At 39.7% G+C, this 27840-nt stretch overlaps 3 protein-coding genes across 3 annotated transcripts in view; all 3 read left to right on the forward strand.

Moving 5' to 3' along the window:
• LOC137619178 (zinc finger protein 721-like) overlaps positions 1–27840 on the forward strand; it is a 177023-nt gene that overhangs the window by 117818 nt on the left and 31365 nt on the right. The window lies entirely within an intron of this gene.
• LOC137619175 (zinc finger protein 665-like) lies at positions 13975–16305 on the forward strand. Its single transcript, XM_068349361.1, has one exon. It carries the CDS (start codon positions 13975–13977, stop codon positions 16303–16305), a length of 2331 nt encoding a protein of 776 aa, XP_068205462.1.
• On the forward strand, positions 24036–27116 carry LOC137619306 (zinc finger protein 271-like). Its single transcript, XM_068349467.1, has one exon. The coding sequence runs from the start codon at positions 24214–24216 to the stop codon at positions 26452–26454; it is 2241 nt and encodes a 746-aa protein (XP_068205568.1). The 5' UTR covers positions 24036–24213; the 3' UTR covers positions 26455–27116.

The following is a 27840-nucleotide window of genomic DNA, read 5'->3' on the forward strand; positions in this document are numbered from 1 at the left end:
ATTGCAAAAAGAAATTTTATTAGGGCTAATTGAACACAACCCAGTTTGTTCCACTTTTAGTGCACCAAATTTCAAAATGGGAAAATTGCTGAAAAGAAAATCCTTCTTGGATGATCAAAGGTCCATGCGTTCATCGTTGAGGAATTAAAATCTTTCATATATTTTTAACATTAATGGTCAGAAATTGTTCAGCTGAACGTTCATTTTCTCAGTTGTAGCCTGTTGAAGGTGCTACAGTAATGTAGGCTAGATGCCTTATCTCTATCAAATATAGAAGCAGATGTGTTAGGTGAGATCGCTTTTGAGGATCTGATTAGAATAAGCGGGACACTTTTTAAATGTCAGTGAAAGTATACTAAAATAAAAATGATTGTCTTACTGTCAGTGTTGTTTAATTTCAACCGATACATTATTTTGTGGTTTACTATGTTAAAAAGTCACTTTAAATCGAAGTGAAGGTATACAAAAATAAACATTGATTTCTTTTTGCTATAAGCTTTGTTTAATTTCAATGGATAAAATTCTGTGTTGTACTCTGTTGCATTTTGAATTATTTATATGTAAGTGCTTAGGGCTTAGAAAATTTGTTAGGGAGTCATGTTCTTTTAAAAAGAGGAGAATATTGTTACAAAGCAATCAAATTTCCATACTATCTAGACTAATTGTACTCTCTCTCTCTCTCGTTAGTTTAATCAAGTGAACTTAAGATAGTTCCTTTGCAAATGATTCTTTATTGAACATTAAATGACAAATTTGGATGTAATTTGTATTTTTCCTAATGATACGAATATTTAGTTATTTAACCTTTTTAACCCCAAAGGACGTACTTGTACGTTTCACAAAACACATCCCTTTACGCCCATGGACGTACTGGTAGATCCTTGCAAAAAGCTGCTATTTACCTTTTTTTTTGCATATTTTTTATAATTTTTTAAGAAACTTCAGGCATTTTTCAAGAGAATAAGACCAACCTGACCTCTCTATGAAGAAAATTAAGGCTGTTAGAGCAATTTAAAAAAAATATACTGCAAAATGTGCTTGAAAAAAAAAACCGCTGGGGGTTAAGGGTTGGAAAGTTCCAAATAGCCTGGGGGTAAAAGGATTAATAGGGATTACCATTCGGCAAAGCTGGAAAACTAACCACCAAGACTTCAGTGTGAGGTGGCAACCACCCAACCACTCGTTAAGAGGGAGGTGGAGGGGGGGTATCGGGTGCCGTCGCTCATAAGTCAGTGATGTTTCACCACTTTTGATTGCTGGCAGGACTTGTGGGAGACAAGTGATGGTGGGACCATTTGTATAAATAGCTAAATGTTTGTATCGTTAGGAAACATACAAATTATATCCAAATTTGTCATTTGTTCTGCCACTAAACAAACCTTACGCTATTTGATAAGGACGACTCACCTGTTAGGGAGGCGGTAGTCCAACCTCTATCTTGGTCATTGCCCCGGGTTTTTACCTATACAGAAAAAAACCCTCGACACCTCGCTAAAAGGAGACATTGTGTAACACCTCGCTAAAAGGAGACACTGTGTAACACCTCGCTAAAAGGAGACATTGTGTAACACCTCGCTATAAGGAGACATTGTGTAACACCTCGCCAAAAGGAGACATTGTGTAATGTGCTCGCAGTGGCCTGAGCAGCCTCTGTGGTTGTGAGGAACTAGCAATGTGACTGTGTAGGTAGGAATGTTCAAAGTTTAAGAATAGGAATGCAAATAAAAAACATTCGCAATATCCACCTCGCGAGGAGTATCAGGAACATGTAAAAGTATGAAGACTATACTAGGTTACGCAAGGGAAATGGCTACTATCTGCAGATAGGCGAGGCCAGCGCGCAGAGGACACATGGGGCTGTTCCCCAAGAGAGGGGAAGATGAAAGAAAAATGAGTCAGTCATGCTTAACATTCATACAGACTAACCACCGGTAACCAATGCCCTCAACCGTCTGCTACTTGTCCATCAAGGAGCCTGAGTTATTTTTAAACCACCTGTTGTGCAGCCACCACAGTACCAGTGAGTCACGTCTCACAGTTGTGTAATGCTGCCACACACACGCTTGCAACACCTGCACCACAGAGTTGCGTTTAAACGCCAGGGACATACTTATGCCCCTGATGTCATGAGCTCCTGGTCGTCGATTAGGAGGAGGGTCAGGATTCAGTACATTGTTTGATAGAGAGACTTTAGAGAAAGAGGTGAAAAAGACGTAAGGAATGAAAGTGGAATCGGTTAAAAGCTGAAAGTACATTGGTAGAATACAAAATTGCAATGTGCCAATATAATTACCCACTAAGAAGGAAAGAAAGCGAAGCAGCAACAGACATATATGTTATATCATTTCCAAAATGGTATAATGGGAAATGTAAAAAAGCTACCAGAGGGGCACAGTGACCAGGAACTAGCAAATAATTTTCTAGTATTCTTTAAAAATAAAATAGAAAATATAAGTAGGTCATTTGCAAATATTCAACATCAGATTACCCTCTTAATGAGAGAATGCCTTGATTAAGTCATTGAGCTTCAGCACGGTATTCTATTCCCGTGCTGAAACTTGGTGACGGGCAAGAGGGCTCTCGAACTTGGGGAAATTTCTCCCCCAGTTCGAATCTAAATTTCTCTTTCTTATCTTTTTCTTCCTCTTTATATTGCTTCAACCTTCTCCTAATATTATAAACTTTCTTTCATGTTGCTGTCCCAACCCTATGAGTAAAATTCCCATATGTATATGTGTATATGTTTACATATGTATGTTTATTATATTTTTTTTTTTTATGGCATGGATGTTTCTACATCTGTTATAGATGCTTGGGCGGATGTTTCTACATCTGGTATTACTGCCTGCTTTGATGAATGGGAAAGGTGTCACGGTTGTGAGGTGTTTATGGTCAAAGCTATATGTGAGAGTATTGGATGATTTCAGCCATCCCGAAGATGGTTTGGACCTTTTTGGCGGAACTATTCTCAAGTGTTGGGTCTTCGGAATCCAGGGGGCTCTAATGCTTGGGGTAGGACTCTTGGCTTTTGGCCGGAAGCCTGTCATTACAGATATGAGGAGGATGATTCCATAGTTTCTTGGTCTCGGTCCTAACAGGCGGGTTCAGCTTACACCTGTGCCTCTATATCTGTTTTGATGCTATCCTTCGGGTAGGGTATGGAGTGGACCATCTGGGAAGTATACTCTCACTGTGCCGGTAGTGGAGAGTGCAAATTTCCTTCCCAACATGTGATGCCTTAAAGTTCTCAAGCAGGTACATGAAACTATTCAAAATATCACTCTTCTTTTTTCTTTATTCTAATGGATTCTTGTGACAATGACCCCACCTCCCCTGGATATGCTGACTCGCCCCCAGCACTGTTGACGACCTCTGGCAATTCATTTAACGAAAATTCCATTGACGATATAGGAACTAAAAAGGACTATTCATTCTTTAAACATTTGAAAAAAGAGTAATTTGGGGAACACAGAAAAACTGAATGTCCTGTACGTTACCCAAATCCCATTAGTTGCTAATTATGATGTGCTACATAAAATATTTGAGTGTTATGGATTAATTAAAGAAATTAGAATGAAACTTCAAGATGATAATTGGGATTCTTGGTTTATCATTTAATTGTCATGAGGAAGCATTTAACCCTGGATAGGTACGATGGGTCGTTTGCGACCCCGAGCGTCAAAAAAAAACAGGTTTTTTTCACGTGACTCACCCCCGTGACTGAATTTGTGGGTGATCGACCTGCAGGAGGTGTCTCCCCTACACGCTCTAGTAGTGTCCAGATGTACATTGCTGTAGCTGTACTCCTTCCCCGATTTCTGAGACGCGTCGGGGTCGAGCGCGACCGAGTTTACCCTTCTAAGGTAGTTTGCATAATTATCAAAGTTATTACGTATTATGAAATTGTCGTAGAATGGTGCAACTTGTATAGGTTATCAGTTGTGGAAAGTCTTGGTGGATTGTTTGGCTACCATGTGCATGATTTTTTTTTTAGTTAAAATGTCGTTCATCACCACGAGGACCATTTTACCGCGAGTGCCCCTTTTTCATTTTTTTTTCATTTTTTTGCCAAGTCATTTTTCCGTAAGATATTGCCAAATAGTGTCGTAAAACTTTTGCTTTTTTAGTGTTGGAAAGTGTGTCTAGATGATCTGGCTACCCATGCGTGACTTTGTTTTTGTCAGATACGACGTAGTTATTGGTATATTGGGTATTTAACTGCGGTTACCAATTTCTGTTTTTTTTTCAATATTTGTAAAAATTACTACGTAGTAAGGAATTGCCGTATATTATTCATTTTTTTTTCATGTTTATGTGTTAGAAAGTGTGCCTTGATGGTTGGGCTAACACGTGCATGTCTTTTTTTTTATCTGAGATGCCGTATATTAGAATGTCGGGCATTTTACCGCGAGTGCCCCTTTTTCATTTTTTTGCATATTTTTGCCAAGTCATTTTTCCGTAAGATATTGCCAAATAGTGTCGTAAAACTTTTGCTTTTTTAGTGTTGGAAAGTGTGTCTAGATGATCTGGCTACCCATGCGTGATTTTGTTTTTGTCAGATACGACGTAGTTATTGGTATATTGGGTATTTAACTGCGGTTGCCAATTTCTGTTTTTTTTTTCAATATTTGTAAAAATTTACTACGTAGTAAGGAATTGCCGTATATTATTGATTTTTTTTTCATGTTTATGTGTTAGAAAGTGTGCCTTGATGGTTGGGCTAACACGTGCATGTCTTTTTTTTTATCTGAGATGCCGTATATTAGAATGTTGGGCGTTTTTCCGCGAGTGCCCCTTTTTATTTGTTTTGCATTTTTTTGCTTAGTCATGTTACCGTAAGGAATTGGCAAGTAGTGTCGCAAAACTTATATTTTTATAGTGTTGGAAAGTGTTTCTAGATGATCTGGCTACCCATGCCTATTTTTTTTTTAGCCAGATATGGCGTATATATAAGTATGTGTTCGATTTTCCTGTGATTGCCATTTTTTCGTTTTTTTCCCATTTCTTTCAAAATTACTACGTACTAAGGAACTATCACAGAGTAATGATTCATTTATATGTTTATTTGTCGGAAAATGTGCCTTGATGGTTTGCCTAGCACGTGGCTGAAATTTTTTTTTTCTGAAATGCCGTATATTAGAATGGCCATTTTTCCACGAGTGCCCCTTTTTATTTGTTTTGTATTTTTTTGCTTAGTCATGTTACCGTAAGGAATTGGCAAGTAGTGTCGCAAAACTTATAATTTTATAGTGTTGGAAAGTGTTTCTAGATGATCTGGCTACCCATGCCTATCTTTTTTTTTAGCCAGATATGGCGTATATATAGGTATGTGTTCGATTTTCCTGTGATTGCCATTTTTTCGTTTTTTCTCATTTCTTTCAAAATTACTACGTACTAAGGAACTATCACAGAGTAATGATTCATTTAGATGTTTATTTGTCGGAAAATGTGCCTTGATGGTTTGCCTATCACGTGGCTGAATTTTTTTTTTCTGAAATGCTGTATATTAGAATGTTAGCCATTTTTCCGCGAGTGCCCCTTTTTATTTGTTTTGCATTTTTTTGCTTAGTCATGTTACCGTAAGGAATTGGCAAGTAGTGTCGCAAAACTTATATTTTATAGTGTTGGAAAGTGTTTCTAGATGATCTGGCTACCCATGCCTATCTTTTTTTTAGCCAGATATGGCGTATATATAGGTATGTGTTCGATTTTCCGGTGATTGCCATTTTTTCGTTTTTTCCCAATTCTTTCAAAATTACTACGTACTAAGGAACTATCACAGAGTAATGATTCCTCTAGATGTTTATTTGTCGGAAAATTTTGTTTACTTCTTTTTTGATTGAATATCATCAAATTTTTTTAGCTAAAATATTATATTGTTTTACATTTTTTTTTTCGATTTTATTTCCCTTCAAAAAAAATTTTTTGGGTCAGAATTTTAATTTTATAGTCGTAAAATAATCGACAATTATCCATCAACCCACCATACAATTTTTATGCATATCCAATAATAATTATATTAGTAAATAACACCTTGAAATTGACATACCCTTCCTACATTTCAAGTGGCAGATTAGGGAGTCTGAGTCAGTGTGGTTGGCGGCCATTTTGTGGACATATCCGAAGCGTAAGCTGCCCTATCTATATATATTCTTGTTCCCTATAGAATTTGTGATATTTTGGTATATTTTTACCTGCATAAATATCATATTATATATTAAATATATGTATTTTTTTACGAAATTTCTAAGTACTCAAAAAATTACCTCTAGATATGGCCCCTGATATAAATGTAATTTACAAAATAATGAAGATTTTTTTACATATTTCTATTTTAGGATAACATATGTTTATTCCCTAAAAAAATTAGCCACTTCCTATTTCATTTGGGTACCCAAAAAAATTCATGAAATTTGGACAAATATTTTTGGCCAAAAAAAGTTACCCTTTTTTTCTCATTTCAGATCTTCACCTCCATGGGTCTGACTTCATCCAAAATACATCAAGATGTGTCCTAAACATTCAAGAATCAATTCCTAAAAGGATTTGTGTATATATGTATAAACATTTTTTTTATGAATTTTTATGTCAGGTCTTTTTTTTTTCTAGTTAATTTTTTAAAATATTTATAATAAATAGTTTTTCTGCAAATAAGTAGTATTTATCTTTACAGTTGTTTTAAGCATTCATTGAAGTTTTTTTGGCAAAAGAAAAAAGGAGGTTACTGCAAAAACTGATTTTTCAAGAATTTTTTTTTAGGGGTCGGGGTCGTTCGCGTCCGAGTATACCCTTAAAGGGGTGTCCGAGGAGCGTACCTATCCAGGGTTAATGCAAGCTGTAACATTGTTAATATTAAAGTAGGTAATATGAGCGTTAACGGTGCTCTGTGTGATGGGTCACCTAAAGATCTGGATGTCTACAGACCAGCAGACTGGGCTGATAAAGATATAGAGGTAGCTATGCCATCCCAAAAAAAGCCAAAACCACCAATGTGGCTTCTTTCTCAATCTACGGGAGGTACTGAAAATTATTTCAAGATCTGAAAATTTCGTCAGAGGAAGGTAGGTTCGATCGCACCAGGAGATATATCTCGATTTGGTAAGAAAAGATATTTGATAAAGGCCAAGTCATTCACACAGTCTGTTATATTGTCCAATTTGAAGACAGTAAATGATGATATAAAATTAGACATCAAACCCCATCTAAACTTTAGCTATGGAAGGGGAGTGGTTTTCAATAGGGATCTTTATTAATTTACCGAAGAAGAGATATTGGCTATGTGTCCACTATCAGTGTGGAAAGTACATAAAGTACATGGAACATCAATGATTGTTCTTACTTTCCAGGATGCTGATGTACCTTTCCACATAAACATAGAAAATGAAAGGATTAGAGTTCAACCTTTTAAGCAGAAGCCACTGCAATGTTATAATTGCTTTAAATTTGGGCATCCTTCCAAAGTTTGCAAGAATGATAAAATTTGTAATACTTGCTCCAATATTTCCCATGGGGAATGTACACTTGAGGCAAGGTGCTTAAACTGCAACTCTAATCATAAATCTAATGATAGGAGCTGCCAGTTTTATAAGTTAGAAGAGGCTGCCCTCAATAAATCAATTATTGAACATGTAAGTGTGGGGCATGCCAAGAGATTATTAAATAAATCTAATACCTATTCAAAGACATTAAAAACAGGAGAAAAGGTTCCTCGGGAATCATCTTACCCACTTACTACTGTACGTAGTTCTCGAAAAAGGAATTCACCATCTATTGATAAAGTGCTGCATATGACAAGAATATCTCCTCCTAAAGATTTATCATTGAGTATCAACAAAAAGACATTACCCACCACTATCAAACCTTTGTCCCCTATTACAAAGGATAGTATTAACCTCTCCCAGGCCATATCCTTGCCTGATTTATTGGAGATTCCACCTGACACCAAGTTATCAGGTGTACAAAAACCTGGTAACTCACAACCTATTAATCGTAAAAGAGAGAGACCTCCATCTCTCTCACCCCCCTTCCATTAGAAATATTAGAGTTATGACGTCAAATAAATATGATGTTTTGTCTGTTGTTTCCGATCAACCAGAAGACAATTTAAATAAATCAGAAATTCAAGTTGAGGTCCACCATCCACCTCAACAAATAGATGAAAAGGATGCAAAGAAAAACACAATTGTAAAACCCAACATAACAAGACCATCTCTGAAGAAACCTACAGGAAATAATGTTAGATTAAAAACTGCTAATGGGAAGACCTCATCCAAGATGTCTTCCAGAAATAATCCATAGTTTTCTCCTCCATTTTGCAATGGAACTGTGAGGGTTTAAGGGCGAAATTTGAAGAACATAAGCTGCTAATTCATGAACATTCCCCCATAATTGTACGTCTACAGGAAAGTATGCTTGATTCTAACACTCCTAGTCCTCGAGAGTATGTTAGCTATAGAACACTATATAAGCATCAAGCAGGGAGCCATGGCGGAAGTCTCATGTACGTTCGTCGAGATGTTCCCCAAATACCTATATCTATACGTACAACCCTGCAGGCAGTGGTTGTACAAATTGATTTAGGGAGAAAATATACAATATGCTCTCTATACTTACCTACAAAGGATAATATTTTATGTGATGATTTAGCAGAGATCATTCAGCAACTCCCTCAACCATTTCTCTTACTGGGAGATATGAATGGTAGACATCCTTTCTGGGGTGATGTTTTGGCAAACACAAGGGGCAATATTATCTCATCAATTGTGGAGAATGAGGATGTGGGACTCCTTAATACAGGAGAGCCCACGCACTTCCGTGTTCAGACAGGTACCTTGTCATGCGTTGACCTTTCAATTGCAAGCTCTAACTGCCTTCTTGATTTTGATTGGAGGACATTAGATGATTGGCATACTAGTGATCATGCACCAATCATTATAAACACCAACAAGGGTCTGCCTTTACAAAGATTGCAAAGATGGAATCTTGACAAGGCAGACTGGGTTAAATTTTGTGAGCTAAGTGAAATCGAAGGGAGTGCAGAACAGTTTGAAAGTATTGATGATGCCATAGACCTACTGAATGGAACTCTCCATACAGCAGGAATCAGTTCGATTCCCAAAACCACAGGACTTCAAAAGACGACCAGTCCCGTGGTGGTCTTCAGAATTAACAGCCTTGCACAGAGCCACCGGAAAATCTCTGACTAGATTGCGTAGACGCCGTACAGATGAAAATTTGATAACGTACAAATAGTGTAGAGCACAGTTCCGTCGTGCCATGAAAGAAGCTAGACGCCAATCTTGGGTGGCTTTTGTTTCCTCTATTAATAGTAGAACACCACCATCTTCTGTTTGGAGGAAAGTAAAAAAGACTGCAGGCAAATTCACCCCAAACCCACCACCAGTGTTGAAAGTGAATGGTCAGTATGTGACCGAAGGAAATGAAGTTAGTAATGCCCTGGCTGGCCATTTTTCAAATGTATCGTGCAGGAATGTAGCAGCTCCTGATCACCAGTACAGAAGCATTGAAGACAAGAAAATTTTAAATTTTGCAACAGGAAGGGAAGAGTCGTATAATTCTCCTTTCACTGAAAGAGAATATGATTCGGCACTTTCCACTTGTAACGATACAGCCCCTGGACCCGATGGAATTCCATATGCAATGATTAAACATGTACATTTTAATGCAAAGATATTTATTTTAAGCATTATTAATAGAATATGGCATGATCACAGTTATTCAAGTGTTTGGGAACTAGCCATTATTTTAGCCTTTTTAAAACCCGGTAAGGACAAGTTTTTAGCAGCAAACTACCGACCTATTGCATTGACATCTTGTTTATGTAATATTATGGAGAAGATGGTCAATGCAAGACTGATATGGTACCTTGAAAAGAAGGGTATTTTATCACCGACCCAATGTGGATTCAGAAAAATGCACTCAACGACTGATGTGTTATGACTTTAGTCCTCTATTTGTGAAGCATTTGCTTCCAAACAGCACCATGTGACAGTCTTTTTTGACCTTGAAAAGGCATATGATACCACTTGGAGATATGGTATACTTAAAACAATTCATGATTTGGGATTGAGAGGAGAGCTGCCAATATTTATTCAGGCATTTCTTTCAAACCGAGTTTTTCAAGTGAGGGTGGGGGAAGCTCTATTAGAGAGTGTCAGGGAGAAGGAGTTCCTCAGGGGAGTGTGCTGAGTGTAACCCCTTTTGCACTAGCAATTAATGGGATATCCTCAGTCATTCCCTGAGATGTTCTCTCAATATTATTTGTGGATGATCTCTCAATAACATTTGCTGGAGTTAGAATGGCAATGGTTGAGAGAAAAGTACAACTCTCAATTGACAAAATTATCCAGTGGGCCGATATGAATGGATTTAAGTTCTCGACAAGTAAAACTACTATTGTCCATTTCTGTCGTATCTGGGGAGTAAATCCAGACCCGGATATATACATTAAAGGTCAACGGATACCATGTGCAAGTGAAGTTAAATTTTTAGGTTTGATATTTGATTGTAGGCTTACATGGATTTCTCACTTAAAAGTGTTAAAAGCTAAATGTCTCGAGGCTCTGAATATTTTAAAAGTATTGTCCCACACATAATGGGGGGCAGACCGCAATACTATTTTGAAATTATACAATGCCTTGATTTTTTCCAAAATCAGTTACGGATGTGAAATATACTCCTCAGCCACCCAAAGCCAGTTAAAGATATTAGATTCAGTACATCATGGTGGTATTAGGTTGTCCACAGGAGCATTAAAGCCTCACCTATCCCAAGTCTCCTTGTTGATGCTGGAGAGTTACCTCTAGATCTTTACCGAATTTCTGCCATTATTCGGTATCGGTTTAGATTGCAAAGACTCCCTAATTCTTTAGCCTTTCAGACTGCAAGCCTTGTAAGACACGCATCATACTTTGAGTTGCACCCAAAATCTCCTCAACCTTATGGCTTTTGGGTGAAACGATTATTAAATAGTCTGGATATAATTAGAAATAAGGTACTTCCATTCAAGGTATCATCAACGCCTCCATGGAAGTTACCAGAGATATCTTTTTGTAAATATTTTATTGGAGTTAAGAAGAATATGATTGACCTAGAATCCAGGTCTCTTTTTATGGAACATGTTGCAGAACATAGAGGATCAACTTTTATCGATACTGATGGCTCCAAATCTGATGCTGGCGTCGGATTTGGAGTACATAGTAATGATTTTAATTGTAGAGGTGCACTTCCTCTAACAGCTTCAATATTTATTGCCGAACTGTATGGCATACTAACTGCTGTTGAGAAAATAAGCGTTGGAAAAGGAGGGTAATTTTATCATTTTTAGTGATGCAAGGAGTGTTCAAGCTTTAGAAGTTTTTAATTCTAGTAACCCTCTAGTTTTAAAGATTTTAGAATGGCTTTTTATTATTGGACGGAGAGGTATAACAGTTCAATTTTGTTGGGTTCAAGCACATGTAGGTGTGTGTGGGAATGAGAAGGCAGATTCATTGGCAAAGAATGCGACATCAGAGTTGGTACCAAGAAGGTATCCCATTCCCTGTAATGACTTCCTACCTAACATCAAGAAATTGCTTTGCAATAAATGGCAACAGCACTGGGATAGCCTAGATGGCAATAAAATGAGAGGTAACAAATTTCATATCTCATTGGAGGTATAACATGATGCCCCGAAAATGCGAGACGTCTCTTTGTCGTCTCCGTATTGGTCACACTCGGTTGACACACAAGTTTTTGCTGAAGGGCCAACACCAACCATATTGTGACGACTTGTTTGGTACCTCTAACAGTGAGGCATTTGTTGATCGAATGCCCCAATTATAATAACTTAAGGAATAGATATTTATTTGAGGCTCGAGGTGAGGGTGGCAGGTTCATCCTTGCCAAGATTCTTGGACATGATGTGTCCTACTGTGCAAGTGGCATTTTTAGAATTATTTCAGAAGCAGGTCTTCTGAAAACTATTTAACTTTTACAATGACATTAAACTTTTATGGTTTTAATTGAATATTCTTTTACTTATATATATATATATATATATATATATATATATATATATATATATATATATACACACATATATATGAATAGACTAAATGATATCGGCGTCAATGATCTTAGATGTCAGGATGCCTGAAAACTTTAAATCAATCAATCAATCTGGACATACGTGCATGAGGAGCATCAAAGAGAAAAATCACACCTGTAAGAGAGAAAGCATTTTGAAAAACAATGGTCTGTATGGCCAAGTGTTAGCAGGAGCAGAGAGCGGACATGTCCGTTCTCTCCGGTTCCAAAAGAAAAAGTTACAGGGTAATTAGTAAAAGTAACTTAATACACCAAAAGTGTTGCTTCCTACAAGAAAATGCAGTATTTTTTCTGTTACCGTATAATTTGATAATCATTACATTCTAATATAAGACAAATTGTGAACAATGGCATCTGTAGAGATTCCATGAGTCACAATATGATGTATTACATGGTGATTACACCCTTCAGCCTTCAGTGGTGGCACAAACCTTATAAAGAGTACACGTTTGAATTTGACCTCTGACACAGACTGGTTTTTGCGTTTGTTTTTCTTGGTTTCAGCAAGAATTTCATCATACCACAGAGGAAATGACAATTTCAACATCTCGCTAACATAAGAAAGAAGAAAATTCGTTCTAGTAAGAGTTCAGGAGTGGGTAATATGGACGAAATGAGCAGAGTTAGTGAAGGAGAGAGATGATGAAGGAGCGACTGTCTTGCCTAAAGAAGCAAGATATTGAGCAAAGGGATCTTCATTTATGATTGAATCATGATAAATAACTTTGTTATGGTTTATTGTTATTCAAAGAGGAACATAAAATTCATAATAATCATGATTTATTGATATTGTCTTTGTATAAATACAAAAAAAAAAAAAACTTAGAACGTCCGAATCTCAAAACTATACTAATTAACCTTCAAATTCTATCTTCCCCTCTCTTGCAGTTTTAGCATTCGAGGAACTTCGCAAGCTGACATCCTCCGACTCCAGGTGGGCACAATTGTCCCTTTTGTAACTTGTTATACAGTATGTAATATGTATTTGATAAGACGCCGATCTCCCATTAGGGTAGGAATCGAACAACGTCTAGGTGAGAGAGGAGCTTAAGCTCCAAGGTAAATCTCACCTGGTTGAGTCTCAATGCTTAGTTCTCACGCCGTCACAGAAATGGCTTGGGCCGTTATCTTTCGGTGAGTGGTAGCGAAGTGATGTGGTGCGCTCTTCCACAGGTCGCGCGAAGCACAAAAGTCGCGACCCGTTCGTCTTAGACTTCCGCCCACCTAAACGTGAGTCTCCATAGTTAAGAGGTAAAATCTTTGTATTTGGTGCCGGACCAAATGACAAATTTGGAAATCATTTGTATTTTCCCTAACCATACAAACCTGAAGCTTTTTACGTATACTGGCCTGCCATCACCTACCCCATGAAGTCGTGCCTGCAATTGCAAAGTGACTCCTGTTAGCTACTGCGAGTGTGACTAGGGTGGTTGATCTACCTCCTTCCCCCTCACCAACTAGCAGAAGCTAGTAACACCTCGCTAAATGTTTTCCTGCTAGTTTCAGCTGTTGCCACATATATCTCTCCATAGTAAAGAGCTTCAGGTTCGTATGGTTAGGAAAAATACAAATGACTGTTGAAATTTCTTAATTAGTTCAAAAATTGTCAATTTATTTCAGAAAACTCCAACATTATCATCTTGCCCTTCTCCACTGATAGTTGTTCTCTATTCTTTCAGACTTCAGACTTTTTATAGCAAAGGAAAGAAACATCCAACTCTTGTGACAAGATTGTGTAAACTACTGAAGATATCTGCAAGAGAAAGAGGACTCGGAAAAAGGAAGAAGGGTCTGTGTTGCTTTGTGCTGTAGGAAGTTTAGCGTTAACTATGTATTTATAAACCGTTGAAGATAACACTGATGAAGATGTCATCTTGTGATGGTGAGAAGATAACGAACTCTGAATCATCAGAATTTCCAATAAAAAGCGAAATGGAAGATTCGTTTCCAGACACTGAAGTGAAATTGGAGAATCATGATATATTTGTGAGTGATGGACTCTGTGATGATGGCTCAACTTTCAAGGATCCAGAAATAGAATTCAGAGCAGAGCCAGAAATAGAATTCAAAGCAGAGCCAGAAGTATTTGAGTCGAGCGAAAGTGACATTAAATATCCTTTGGACTGTGATGCGTCAGTGAGTGAGGAGAATTTACAAATCGGCAAGAGGGAAGTCAATCAAGAGGAGAATGTAGAGACAGGTGTGAAAGAGGATTATGGCCTTCAGTTAGGATCCAGTAGGAAAGAGGATGAAGGAGAGGGAAAAGAAAAGGGAAAAGAATGTTTAAAGAAAGAGGAGGAACAGATCGAAAACAGTGGCTGTGAAAAACCTCTTTGTCAGGAAAGTGAGTCTGAAACTCACACTGATGTTGTTACGTGCGAGAAGTCAATGGTGGGTGGGAATTATGAAAAACAATTTAGTGGAGCCGTTGAACCCAATACCCATAAGCTAATTAACCCTGGAAGCCAGTTCAGATGCAGAGACTGTAACAAAGCATTTTCTACTGAAATTGATCTTAAAGAACATTATGAAAGTTACCCTTGCAGAAGGTCATTCAAGTGTAGTGAATGTGGCAAAGTCTTTGTTTGGAAAACTGCTCTCATGAGACATTTAAAAATTCACAGTGGGGAGAAACCTTTCAAGTGCAGTGTTTGCGATAAAGCATTTTCTCTGAAAGGTTATCTCACAGACCATCATAAAATTCACACTGGAGAGAAGCCATTCAAGTGCAGTGTTTGCGAAAAAGCCTTTACTAAGAAACGTATTCTCGTAGAGCATCATAAAATTCACACTAAGGAGAGGCCATTTAAGTGCACTGTCTGTGGAAAAGCATTCGCTCAGAGAGGTTCCCTTATATATCATCGCAGAATTCACACTGAAGAGAAGCCATTCAAGTGCAATGTCTGTGGCAAAGCATTTTCGCAGAGAGGTAGTCTGACTAGACATTATTTAATCCACACTGATGAGAAGCCACTCAAGTGTAGTGTGTGCGACAAAGCATTTTTTCAAAGATGTGATCTTGCAGCTCATATCAGAATTCACACCGGGGAGAGGCCATTCAAGTGCAGTGTCTGTGACAGATCATTTGTTCAGAGAAGTTGTCTCACAGCACATCATAAAACTCACACCAGAGATGAGTTGATTGTTAAGCAAAATGAGCTGGTGCTTAGTATTCCAAGGGAAAGGTCCACCACTGATCCATTATTCATGGAGATTCAGGAAAGAGATTCCAAAAGCCACACTGATGTTGGTACGACAGAAAAGTCATTTGTGGGTGAGAATTATGAAAAACAAATTCCCACTGGAAGCCAGTTCAGATGCAGAAACTGTGGCAATACATTTTCTAATGAAATTGATCTTAAAGCACATTGTAAAAGTCCCCCTTGCAGAAGGTCATTCAAGTGTAATGAATGTGGCAAAGAGTTTCTTGGGAAATTTGCTCTCAGGAGACATTTAAGAATTCACACTGGAGAGAAGCCATTCAAGTGCAGCTTCTGCGACCGATCTTTTGCTCAGAAAAGTACTTTAAGGACTCATTATATAACTCACACTGGAGAAATTCCATTCAAAGGTAGTGTCTGTGATGAAACATTTTTGCAGAAAGGTAGTCTCACACAACATTATAAAAATAACACCGAGAAGTCTGTGAAGTCCGTGAAGTCCGTAAAGTCCGAGAAGTCCGAGAAGTCATTCAAGTGCAGCGTCTGTGACAAAGCATTTGCTGATTTGCGTAGACTGACAAGACATCATATAATCCACACTGGAGAGAAGCCATTCAAGTGCAGTGTCTGTGATAGAGCGTTTTCTCTGAAATGTAATTTAAAAGATCATCATAAAATTCACACCGGGGAGAAGCCATTCAAGTGCAGCGTCTGCGACCGATGGTTTGCTCAGAAAAGTGCTTTAATAGTTCATCATAGAACTCACACTGGAGAGAAGCCATATAAATGCAGTGTCTGCGATAGAGCATTTGCTCAACCGTCTGGTCTCAAAAACCATTATACAACTCACACTGGAGAAAAGCTATTCAAATGTAGTATCTGTGGCAAAGCATTTTCTCGGAAGAGTGGTCTTTTAGCACATAATAAAATTCACACCAGGAATGAGTTAACCGTTAAGCAAGATGAGCCTCTGCATAGTACCCCAAGGGAAGGATCCACCGCTGATTCATCATTCGTGGAGATTCAAAAACCATAACCGTGCTGAATGAAACCTGTTCCGTGAAGTGGTTCACAAAAGCATAAACTAGCAAAAAATAAATGAGAAAACTTTGTAATTAAAGGAATTATTAGTTATAATGATTTTAATATTTTGGGACAACAGTTGAAATAAATTTCTGAAGAGTGCGATTACTGGGAATGTCTTGAGGCGTGTCGTAGCTATTATTAGTATGTTAGCTGAACAAGGCTTGGCTTTTTGAGGAATAGAAGAAGGGTTTTGATCATCGCAAAAAGGAATTTTATTAGGGCTAAATGAACTTAACCCAGTTTGATCCACTTTTAGGAAAATGGCTGAAAAGAAAATCCTTCTTGGATGACCAAAGGTCCATTCGTTCATTGTTAACGAATTAAAATCTTTCATATATTTTTAACATTAATAGTCAGAAAGTGTTCAGCTGAACGTTCATTTTCTCAGTTGTAGCCTGTTGAAGGTGCTACAGTAATGTATGCAAGATGCCTTATTTCTATCAAGTATAAAAGCAGATGTGTTACGTAAGATCACTTTTGAGAATCTGATTAGAATAAGCAGGACACTTTTTAAATGTCAGTGAAAGTATACTAAAATAAAAAAGGATTTTCCTGCTGTCAGTGTTGTTTAATTTCAACCGATACATTTTTTCTTTTTTGTGGTTCATGTTAAAAAGTCACGAGAAAACTTTAAATCAAAGCGAAAGTATACACAAATAAACATTGTTTTCTTTTTGCTATAAGTTTTGTTTGATTTCAATGGATAAAATTTTGTGTGGTTCATTTATGTATTTTGAATTATTTATATGTATTGGGTTCCAAATTCTTAACCCTTTTACCCCCAGGCTATTTGGAACTTTCCAACCCTTAACTCCCCGGCGTTTTTTTTCTCTCAAGCACATTTTGCAATATATATTTTTTAAATTGCTCTAAAAGCCTTAATTTTCGTCATAGAGAGGTCAGGTTGGTCTCATTCTTTTGGAAAATGCCTGAAGTTTCTCATAAGGTTATCAAAAATATGCAAAAAAAAATGTAAATAGCAGTTTTTTACAAGGACGTACCAGTATATCCATGGGGGTAAAGAAATGAGTTTTTTGAAACGTACCAGTACGTCCATTCGGAGTAAAAGGGTTAAGTGCTTATGGCCTGTAAAAGGAGAATCCATTTAGATGCTATGTTTGTGACAAAGGAAATCTTGTCTTTCAAATCATTTGAAGATTTTTGCTGTAGAAAATTTGTAAGGAGTTGGGAAAGTCGTGTTCTTTAGAAAAGAGGAGAATGCTGTTACAGAGCGATTCAATTTCCTTACTTGCTAGACTCTAGTTGTTCCTTAGTTAGTTTAATCAAGTGAAATATAGACAGTTCCTTTGCAAAGAATTCTTTATTTGGTTTTTACAAACGAGTTGAATAAAATTTTGATTAAGCAAGAGAGATATGTCTGATCGAACGAGATCTTTTGTGTTTCCCTGGTGATGTTCAGTTTCTTGTGGTGTCATCTCTGATGGGTCATCTGTTGTTAGCTAGTTATGCACCTCTTCATTGACAGTTAGAATCCCGAACAGTATTTGTGGAAATTATATTTTGTTCCAGCACTAACAAACCTTCCGTTGTTTACATAGGATATCTCTTTCGGCAAAGCTAGGAGGCAGCCAATAGACTGAAGGAAAATGTGTGGTGGCAACTCTACCTGCCCACTGTTGTGGGTCAGTAGTGGTTGGCTGGGCAGTGCCCTAGCACACCTATCTCTACTCACAGCTCACAGAGCTGTCTCACTTTTCTCTTTTTGCTGGTTGAGATCGGACGTATCTCTCTTCCCAGGTCTCGCTATTAGACATACAACCATTGCTTTATGCACTTTCTCTTTTCAGGTGTGAGTGTGCTCCTTCTTCTGACACTCCCTTGCATACCTTGCAGTACCTTCGTGTCCTCCGTGGACACAGATCACCATCCGCTGTGTCCTGCCTGATGGGCGTCGCTGTGAGCAGGCTTTGCCCTGCAACGAGTTTCGGGTGTGGTCGGCCTCCCAGTGGGAGAAGTTCGAGCAGGAAGAAGAAAGTTAAGAGAGATCTTTCTCCCACGGAGTCTACCTCCGCAAGGAAAAAGAGTTTGGCTTCTTTCCGCTCTCCTGGATTGCTTTCCTAATCTCCTCCTCACCCACCTTCCTCTGGGAATCGGTCGAGTAGGAGCGCAGACTGACTTACTCCTTGGGAACCTTGGGGTGCTGGGGATGTTGATGCTGTATCTTCACCTCCAGTCGCTGGAGAACCATTTTCCCTTGCAAATGTGTTGCAGGCCTGGCTGTTGTTGGGCGTTTAGGATCACCTATATAAGCTTTACGCTCACCCTAACCCCATTTACGAGGTTCAAGAGATCATTAACAATCTAATCGTTCATTCCATGGATGTTCGCGTGATAGCACTATGCGCTCATGCCATAAAGACCGTAGGTCATCGCAGTCATGGCGTAAGTCTTCTAGGAAACACCCTTGATCAAGAACGCACTGCTCAAGATCAAGTTCATCTTTGTGCTCCTCCTCTAGATACACACGATCACAAGCCTTGCTCTCATGATTACGGACGTCACGCACGCGATCAAGATCGCTGGCCTCGTGCTCACAATTACGAGCTTCACGCTCTCAAAGTCTCACGCTAAGTACTTGGGATCAAGACGATCACGATTACGAGGCAAGCATTCTAGATAGTGAGATAGATGCTCTTCTAGATGACATCGTAGATGTGTGCGCTTTCTGTCAGCGCACGGCGCCACATCTCCTGACCCTCCTTCCAATCGACCTCAAACCGTACAAAGAAATGAGATAGACCAACAATTAGGGAAGCCTCTGTCAAGATTACCTCCAGCACCTTTCAAAGCCTGGGGATTTTTTAGGAAACGTTTGCCTACGCAACGCACCCCTCTATCAGCTCTGCTGCACTCAAACGCTTTCCCACCCAGTACGTTGGCCCACTCAGAGGCTCCTAGCCCCCCATCTTCAAGTGAGCAGAGTGCCCCTTCAGCACAAGAGCTCCAGAGGCCTTCTACTTCTTGCTTGCCCTCAGTTGTTTGCTAAAAAGTGACTTCTGCTTGGGATTCGCCATTGAGTGCGTATCTCTTGATTCCGCTTGTGAATCGCGTGCGTCCACACCCATTCCACTCTTTGTAGCGAGTAAAGCGTCTCCAATAGCAAGTCCAACTGCAGAACAGGCAAGCATCTCGAGGGCTGAGTCCAAGGTTTCGCTTGCTAGTGAGAATTTAACTTCATCAACATTCTCCGATACTGACAGCTCTAGCATTAGGCCAGTGCATTTTCCAGAGCGCTTTAAGGAACCTCCCAACAAATACACAAATTTTCTTATCTCTCCGGATTGCCCAGTGCGCATCACTAAAGAGCTTCTCATGATGCCTTAGAGGCTTCCTCCACCAGAAACCGGCCCCTCGGAACAACATCCTAAGAGCCGGTCTCCTCCCTCATGATTCTCTAAGGAAGCTTGCGACTTGTCTCGGGCTTGAGAGCTCCCTTCCTGGTTTAACACCTTGGTGTCGTCTCTGCAAAAGGGGCTGAGGTTGCTTGTGCCACCTGCCCAACCTTCTCCTCATCCATGAGTGACTGCTTGTGTACCTCTGAACATGTCCTCGGTGGATGCTCCTTCTGACCCAAGGAGAAGGTCTGCTCAGAGTTCTGTTCCTTTGGTGTTTAGATCAACACCACGTCGACCCAACACTAAGGAGATATAGGGCTCTGCAGCTGACCCACCTACTGGACCTCTCCCTTTAACACCAGTCAAGTCAGGTGACAGTATGATGGCCAAGCAGAGAAGTAGGATGAAGCGTGTGATTCCACCACATGCAGATACCATCCATCTGCGTACTAGCAGAGACATGGTTTCTCCTCGGGAGATTACTATCCACCCCTTTGACCCCAAACCCATTGAAGTTGTTCCTCTGGATCAATGCCCTGTATTTCTCCCCCTCCGGGAGGAAATCACACCTCCCAAATCATAGAAGCCTAAGGAACTGCAAGTTTCTTCGGAAACCACAGTCCTGGAGAAACATTTTCTTCCTAGGAAGGAGTCTAAGGATTCCAAAACGGTTCCAAAGAATTCCAAGGCGAGGGAATCTCGGAGACTGGAACAGGCGAAGAGGTCTCCCGAGGCAGGGCCATCTCAGGATCCAGATGACGACTTTGACCTACTCCAGGCTCTCTCAGATTAAAGTCCGTAGATAGATAAATTCAAGGACACTGACAAAGAATTCCTCCCTAAAGCGGCAAGTCCGAAATAGCACTCTGAAGTAAAGCGCAAAGAGTGGGAACATGTCTTCTGGCAAGTCATTGCGTGCATGAGAACCTTCAACAAGTTTTTGGATACCTGCTCGACACCACAAGGTTCTGGATCGGATCCTTGGATCCCAGAAACCACCTGAGACCAGTGCAGCTCTTCCCTGGTCAAAAGGTCTTAAAGCAGCCAGAAGAAAAGCTATCTCTCAGATAGCAGGTGCCTCTAGTTCTTTTAGAGCAGGGTCTTCCACTTGATCTTTACCACTTCCTTTTGTACTCCAAAGGAAGTATTACAGGATACAGCAAGATCCTCGTTCTACTCTGACTCTAGACCTGTCGGCGGAATCTCTCACACCGAACATTCCACTGCATAGACTATCCTCCTTGAGAGCCTCCCTTTCTGCCTCTGAGCTACTCAACATAGAGCGAGGTGCAAGGTATGCCATGCAGGCTGCTGTGTGGCTCGATCTATGGTTCGGGTTGTTGGGCCCCATTGTTCGCTCTGCAGATCTTTCCAAGGAGACAATCAGGCGGTCCTTGGAATCCTTCCTTCTGTCCGTTACTGGACCTTGGAATTCCTTTCGCATTACACAGTCAACTTTGTGAAGGGATACAGTGATAGGAAGATTCTACAGGCAGGTGCCAGACATGGAGGTGACCCGCCTTTGGAACCCGACCCTCGAGGGACCCTCGCTCTTCAATCCTGAAGAGTTGGAATGATCAGCTGACATGTGGAGAAAATCGTCCAATGATTCTCTCCTCCATAGAGCCATGGCTCAAGGTCATCAGTCTCGGCCTTATGGGATAGCTCCTTGACCCCCAGAGGTCATTCTAACTCTTTCCATCCCTCGACATCAAAAACTAAGGTGTCTAAGAAGCTGTTTTAGTCCAAGGGCCAGAAAGGTGGGAAGTCATTCAGAGGAAGGAAAGGTGGTCTCAAATAGGTGTCCAGGCTTCTACAGCCGACTTCTTCTGGGGAAAAAAGTGACTGGAGGATGGAGACCAGTCATAGATCTCTCACCCTTGAACAAGTCTGTCCTTCAAACTCCGTTCAGGATGTAGACAGCAGACACAGTCATTCAAGCAGCAAGACCTATGGACTTCACATGTACATTGGATCTCCAGGACGCATACTTCCAGATCCCAGTCCATACATCTTCAAGGAAGTATCTAAGGTTCATACACGAAGGAAGACACTATCAATTCAAAGTTCTCCGTTTCAGTCTCTCAAGAGCACCCCAGGTCTTCACCAGGGTGTTCACCCTAGTGTCAACATGGGCTCACAAGAACGGCATTCGTCTCCTAAGATACCTAGACAACTGGCTAGTTTTGGCAGAACATGCTTTTTGAGTTTTGTCAGTATCTGGGGATCGTGATAAATCTTAAGAAGTTATCACTGCTTCCATCTCAGAGAATAGTGTACCTCGGTATGTTAATAGACACCATAAGACAAAAAGCCTTTCCATCAGATGACAGAGTACACAGGCTCATCCTTTCCTCAGACGAGAAGACGTGTCTAGTCGACAGTGGTTGTGCGTCCTAGGTCATCTAACCTCCCTGATCCGTCATGTTCCCAACTCTCGCCTCAGGATAAGATCCCTCCAATGACATCTCAAGTACTTGTGGGACCAGCACACCCAGGTTCCTGGACACCCTAGTTCCAATGGGCCAGGAACAACTTAACGGATCTCCTATGGTGGTTGGCAGAGGTGAATCTCTGCAAGGGCCAAGATCTTCTCGTCCATCCTCCGAATTTGTTGCTCTTCGCTGCGCCACACAATCTCAGTACATGAATCTCTTAGAGATGAGAGCAGCCTTCCTAGCCCTCAAACAGTTCTATCAGATGCTGATGGGTCACTCGGTGGTGTTGATGAGCGACAACACCACAGTAGCAGCTTATATAAAGAAACAAGGTGGTACCTTTTCGCAGCAACTATGCCATCTTGCAGTAGAGATACTAAGATGGGCAGAAGATCATTTGGTAACACCGGCAGCTTGCTTCATTCCGGGTAAAAGGAATGTGCTCGCAGACAATCTGAGCAGAGCGACTCAGGTAGTGGGTTCCGAATGATCTTTGAATCCTCTGATAGCCAACTAAGTCCTAACTTTGGCGGGTTCCCTGACTGTGGACCTGTTCGCAACATCCCTGAACTTAAGGCTCCTGCTTTACTGTTCCCAAGTCCCAGACCCTGAGTCTCCATGGCAGGATGCATTTCAACAACAGTGTGACATCGATGTGTACGCCTTTCCCCCGTTTTGTGTGATGAGAGGCTTGCTCAGCAAGACCAGAGCATCCAAAAATCTAATGATGACCCTCATAGCTTTGCTATGGCTTCATGCAGAAGGGTTTCTGGACCTTCCGCAAATGATAGTAGATCAACCGAGAGAACTTCCTCCACTTCAAGATCTACTTAAACAACCACACGCTAACATCTATCACAAGAACGTCCAGTTGCTTCAGCTTCATGCTTGGATGTATCCGCATGTAACCCACAGTAACCTAGATACCTTTTTGATACGTCCTGTGGTGGCTGCACAAAACTTGCTCACAAGCACAGCTCCTTTGTAGGACAAGAAACTATTGGTTGAGGGCAGATGTTACCCAGTTGTAGGACTAGAATGAATATGCGAGTGACTGGCCTCTTCATTCTTCATTCTCCCCTCTCTTGGGGTTTTAGCATCCATGGAACTCTGCAAGCTGACATCCTCTGACTGCAGGTAGGCACCATTGCCCCTTGTGTAACTTGATATTCAGTATGTAATATATATTTGTTAAGTCCATGATCTCCCAGTGAGGTAGTGATCAGGCAACATCTAGGTGAGTGAGGAGCTTAAGCTCCAAGATACATCTAACCTGGTTGAGTCACAATACTTAGTTCTCACACCGTTGCAATAATGGCTCGGCCGTTAGCTCTCGGTGAGAGGTAATGAAAGGATAAAGTGCGCTCTTCCACAGTTCGCGCGAAGCACAAGAGTCGTAACCCGTTCGTCTTAGACTTCCGCCTACCTAAACGTGAGTCTCCATAGTTAAGAGGTAAAATCTTTGTATTTGGTGCCCGACCAGATGACAAATTTGGAAATCATTTGTATTTTCCCTAACCATACAAACCTGAAGCTCTTTACGCATACTGGCCTGCCATCACCTACCCCATGAAGTCGTGCCTGCAATTGCAAAGTGACTCCTGTTAGCTACTGCGAGTGTCAGCTGGGTGGTTCATCTACCCCCCCTCCCCCCCCACTAACTAGCAGAAGCTAGTTACACCTCGCTAAATGTTTTACTGCTAGTTTCAGCTGTTGCTAAATATATCTCCATAATAAAGAGCTTCAGGTTTGTATGGTTAGGAAAAATACAAATTACTTTTTTAGATTTGTTTAGTAGTTCAAAAATTGTCATTTTATTTCAGAAAAGTCCAACATTATCATCTTGCCCTTCTCCACTGATAGTTGTTCTCTATTCTTTCAGACTTCAGACTTTTTATAGCAAAGGAAACAAACATCCAACTCTTGTGACAAGATTGTGTAAACTACTGAAGATACCTGCAAGAGAAAAGAGGACTCGGAAAAATGGAGAAGGGTCTGTGTTGCTTTGTGCTGTAGGAAGTTTAGCGTTAACTATGTATTTATAAACCGTTGAAGATAACACTGATGAAGATGTCATCCTGTGATAGTGAGAAGATAACGAACTCTGAATCATCAGAATTTCCAATAAAAAGCGAAATGGAAGATTCGTTTCCACACTCCGAAGTCGAGTTGGAAAATCAAGATATTTTTGTGAGTGATGGACTCTGTGATAATGGCTCAATTTTCAAGGATCCAGAAATAGAATTCAGAGCAGAGCCAGAAATAGAATTCAAAGCAGAACCAGAAGTATTTGAGTCGAGCGAAAGTGACATTAAATATTCTTTGGACTGTGATGTGTCAGTTAGTGAGGAGGAGTTACAAATCAGCAAGAGGGAAATCAATCAAGAGGAGAAGAGTGTAAAGATAGATGTGAAAGAGGAATGTGGCATACAGCTGGGATTCAGTAGGAAAGAGGATGAAGGAGAGAGAAGAGGAAGGGGGAAAGAATGTTTACAGAAAGAGGAGGAAGAGATCGAAAACAGCGGCTGTGAAAAACCTCTTTGTCAGGAAAGTGAGTCTGAAACTCACACTGATGTTGGTACGTGTGAGAAGTCATTGGTGGGTGGGAATTATGAAAAACAATTTAGTGGAGCCATTGATCCCAATACCCATAAGCTAATTAACCCTGGAAGCCAGTTCAGATGCAGAGACTGTAACAAAGCATTTTCTACTGAAATTGATCTTAAAGAACATTATGAAAGTCACCCTTGCAGAAGGTCATTCAAGTGTAGTGAATGTGGCAAAGTCTTTGTTTGGAAAACTGCTCTCATGAGACATTTAAGAAATCACACTGGGGAGAAACCTTTCAAGTGCAGTGTTTGCGATAAAGCATTTCCTCTGAAAGGTTATCTCAAAGACCATCATAAAGTTCACACTGGAGAGAAGCCATTCAAGTGCAGTGTTTGCGAAAAAGCCTTTACTAAGAAACGTATTCTCGTAGAGCATCATAAAATTCACACTAAGGAGAGGCCATTTATGTGCACTGTCTGTGGAAAAGCATTTACTCAGAGAGGTCACCTTAGATATCATCACAGAATTCACACTGAGGAGAATCCATTCAAGTGCGATATCTGTGGCAAAGCATTTGATAGGAGTTCTAGTCTCACAGCACATTATAGAATTCATACTGGGGAGAAGCCGTATAAGTGTAATGACTGTGACAAAGCATTTTTTGCAAAAGCGAGACTCGCAATCCATTGTAAAATTCACACAGGAGAGAAGCCATTTAAGTGTAGTGTCTGTGACAAAGCATTTTATGAAAAAGCTAGACTCGCAATCCATTGTAAAGTTCACACAGGAGAAAAGCCATTCAAGTGTAATGACTGTGGCAAAGCATTTTCTGTGAAAGCTAGACTCGCAGTCCATTGTAGAATTCACACAGGAGAAAAGCCATTTAAGTGTAGTGTCTGTGACAAAGCATTTTCGGAGAGAGGTATTCTCGAAGAACATTATAAAAATCACACCGGGAAGTCATATAAGTGCAGTGTATGTGACAAAGCATTTTCTCACAAAGGTAGTCTGACTAGACATTATCTAATCCACACTGATGAGAAGCCATTCAAGTGTAGTGTGTGCGACAAAGCATTTTTTCAAAGATGTGATCTTGCAGCTCATATCAGAATTCACACCGGGGAGAGGCCATTCAAGTGCAGTGTCTGTGACAAAACATTTTCGCTGAAAGGTAGTCTCACAAAACATTATAAAAATCACACCGAGAAGTCCGAGAAGTCCGTGAAGTCCGAGAAGTCCAAGAAGTCATTCAAGTGCAGCGTCTGTGACAAAGTATTTGCTGATTTGCGTAGACTGACAAGACATCATATAATCCACACTGGAGAGAAGCCATTCAAGTGCAGTTTCTGTGACAAAGCATTTTCTCTGAAATGTAATTTAAAAGATCATCATAAAATTCACACCGGGGAGAAGCCATTCAAGTGCAGCGTCTGCGACCGATGGTTTGCTCAGAAAAGTGCTTTAATAGTTCATCATAGAACTCACACTGGAGAGAAGCCATATAAATGCAGTGTCTGCGATAGAGCATTTGCTCAACCGTCTGGTCTCAAAAACCATTGTACAACTCACACTGGAGAAAAATTATTCAAATGTAGTGTCTGTGGCAAAGCATTTTCTCGGAAAAGTGGTCTTTTAGCACATAATAAAATTCACACCAGGGATGGGTTAACCATTAAGCAAGATGAGCCTGTGCTTAGTTTCCCAAGGGAAGGATCCACCGCTGATTCATCATTCGTGGAGATTCAGAAACCATAACCGTGCTGAATGAAACCTGTTCCGTGAAGTGGTTCACAAAAGCAAAAACTAGCAAAAAATAAATGAGAAAACTTTGTAATTAAAGGAATTATTAGTTATAATGATTTTAATATTTTGGGACCATTAAAGAAATAAATTTCTGAAGAGTGCAATTACTGAGAATGTCTTGAGGCGTGTCATAGCTATTATTATTATGTTAGCTGAACGTGACTTGGCTTTTTTTATGGTTGATTGAACACAACCCAGTTTGTTCCACTTTTAGCACACCAAATTTCAAAATAGAAAAATGGCTGAAAAGAAAATCCCTCTTGGATGACCAAAGGTCCATTCATTCATCGTTAACGAATTAAAATCTTCCATATGTTTTTAACATTAATGGTCAGAAATTGTTCAGGTGAACGTTCATTTTCTCAGTTGTAGCCTGTTGAAGGTGCTACAGTAATGTAGGCAAGATGCCTTATTTGTATCAAGTATAGAAGCAGATGTGTTACGTAAGATCGCTTTTGAGGATCTGATTAGAATAAGCAGGACACTTTTTAAATGTCAGTGAAAGTATACTAAAATAAAAAAGGATTTTCCTACTGTCAGTGTTGTTTAATTTCAACCGATACATTTTTTCTTTTTTTGTGGTTCATGTTAAAAAGTCACTAGGAAACTTTAAACCAAAGTGAATGTATACACAAATAAACATTGTTTTCTTTTTGCTACAAGTTTTGTTTGATTTCAATGGATAAAATTTTGTGTGGTTCATTTATATATTTTGAATTACATGTATTTATTGGGTTCCAAATTCTTAACCCTTTTACCCCCAGGCTATTTGGAACTTCCCAACCCTTAACCCCCAGGCGTTTTTTTTTCCAAGTACATTTTGCAATATATATTTTTTAAATTGCTCTAACAGCCTTAATTTTCGTCATAGAGAGGTCAGGTTGGTCTCATTCTCTTGGAAAATGCCTGAAGTTTCTCATAAAGTTATCAAAAATATGCAAAAAAAAATGTAAATAGCAGTTTTTTGCAAGGACGTACCAGTACATAGATGGGGGTAAAGGGATGAGTTTTTTTAAACGTACCAGTACGCCCATTGGGAGTAAAAGGGTTAAGGGGACCGTCCGCGCATGTCCGCCATTTTTTTTTTCTAATGAACCAAATTACACCATTTCTATATATGTTTTAGACATATATAATACCTTCATCATATAAAAATTTCAAGTCATTTGATCAAAAACTTTCGGAGTTATTAGCAAAAATCATGATTTAAAAAAAAAACTTAGGTACATTTTTCCCGACTACTATAATACCAATTGTATTGAAACTTTTACCATAAAAACTACTCTATCAACCGAACAATTCTGTCAGACAGAATTTTGATATTCTTTTTTTTTTTTA

Source organism: Palaemon carinicauda, chromosome 25 (assembly GCF_036898095.1).
Source record: "Palaemon carinicauda isolate YSFRI2023 chromosome 25, ASM3689809v2, whole genome shotgun sequence".
NCBI lineage: Eukaryota > Metazoa > Arthropoda > Malacostraca > Decapoda > Palaemonidae > Palaemon > Palaemon carinicauda.

Coding starts and splice junctions, on each gene's coding strand:
- LOC137619306 (XM_068349467.1), top strand. CDS start 24,214: ATGAAGATGTCATCCTGTGATAGTGAGAAGATAACGAACTCTGAATCA.
- LOC137619175 (XM_068349361.1), top strand. CDS start 13,975: ATGTCATCTTGTGATGGTGAGAAGATAACGAACTCTGAATCATCAGAA.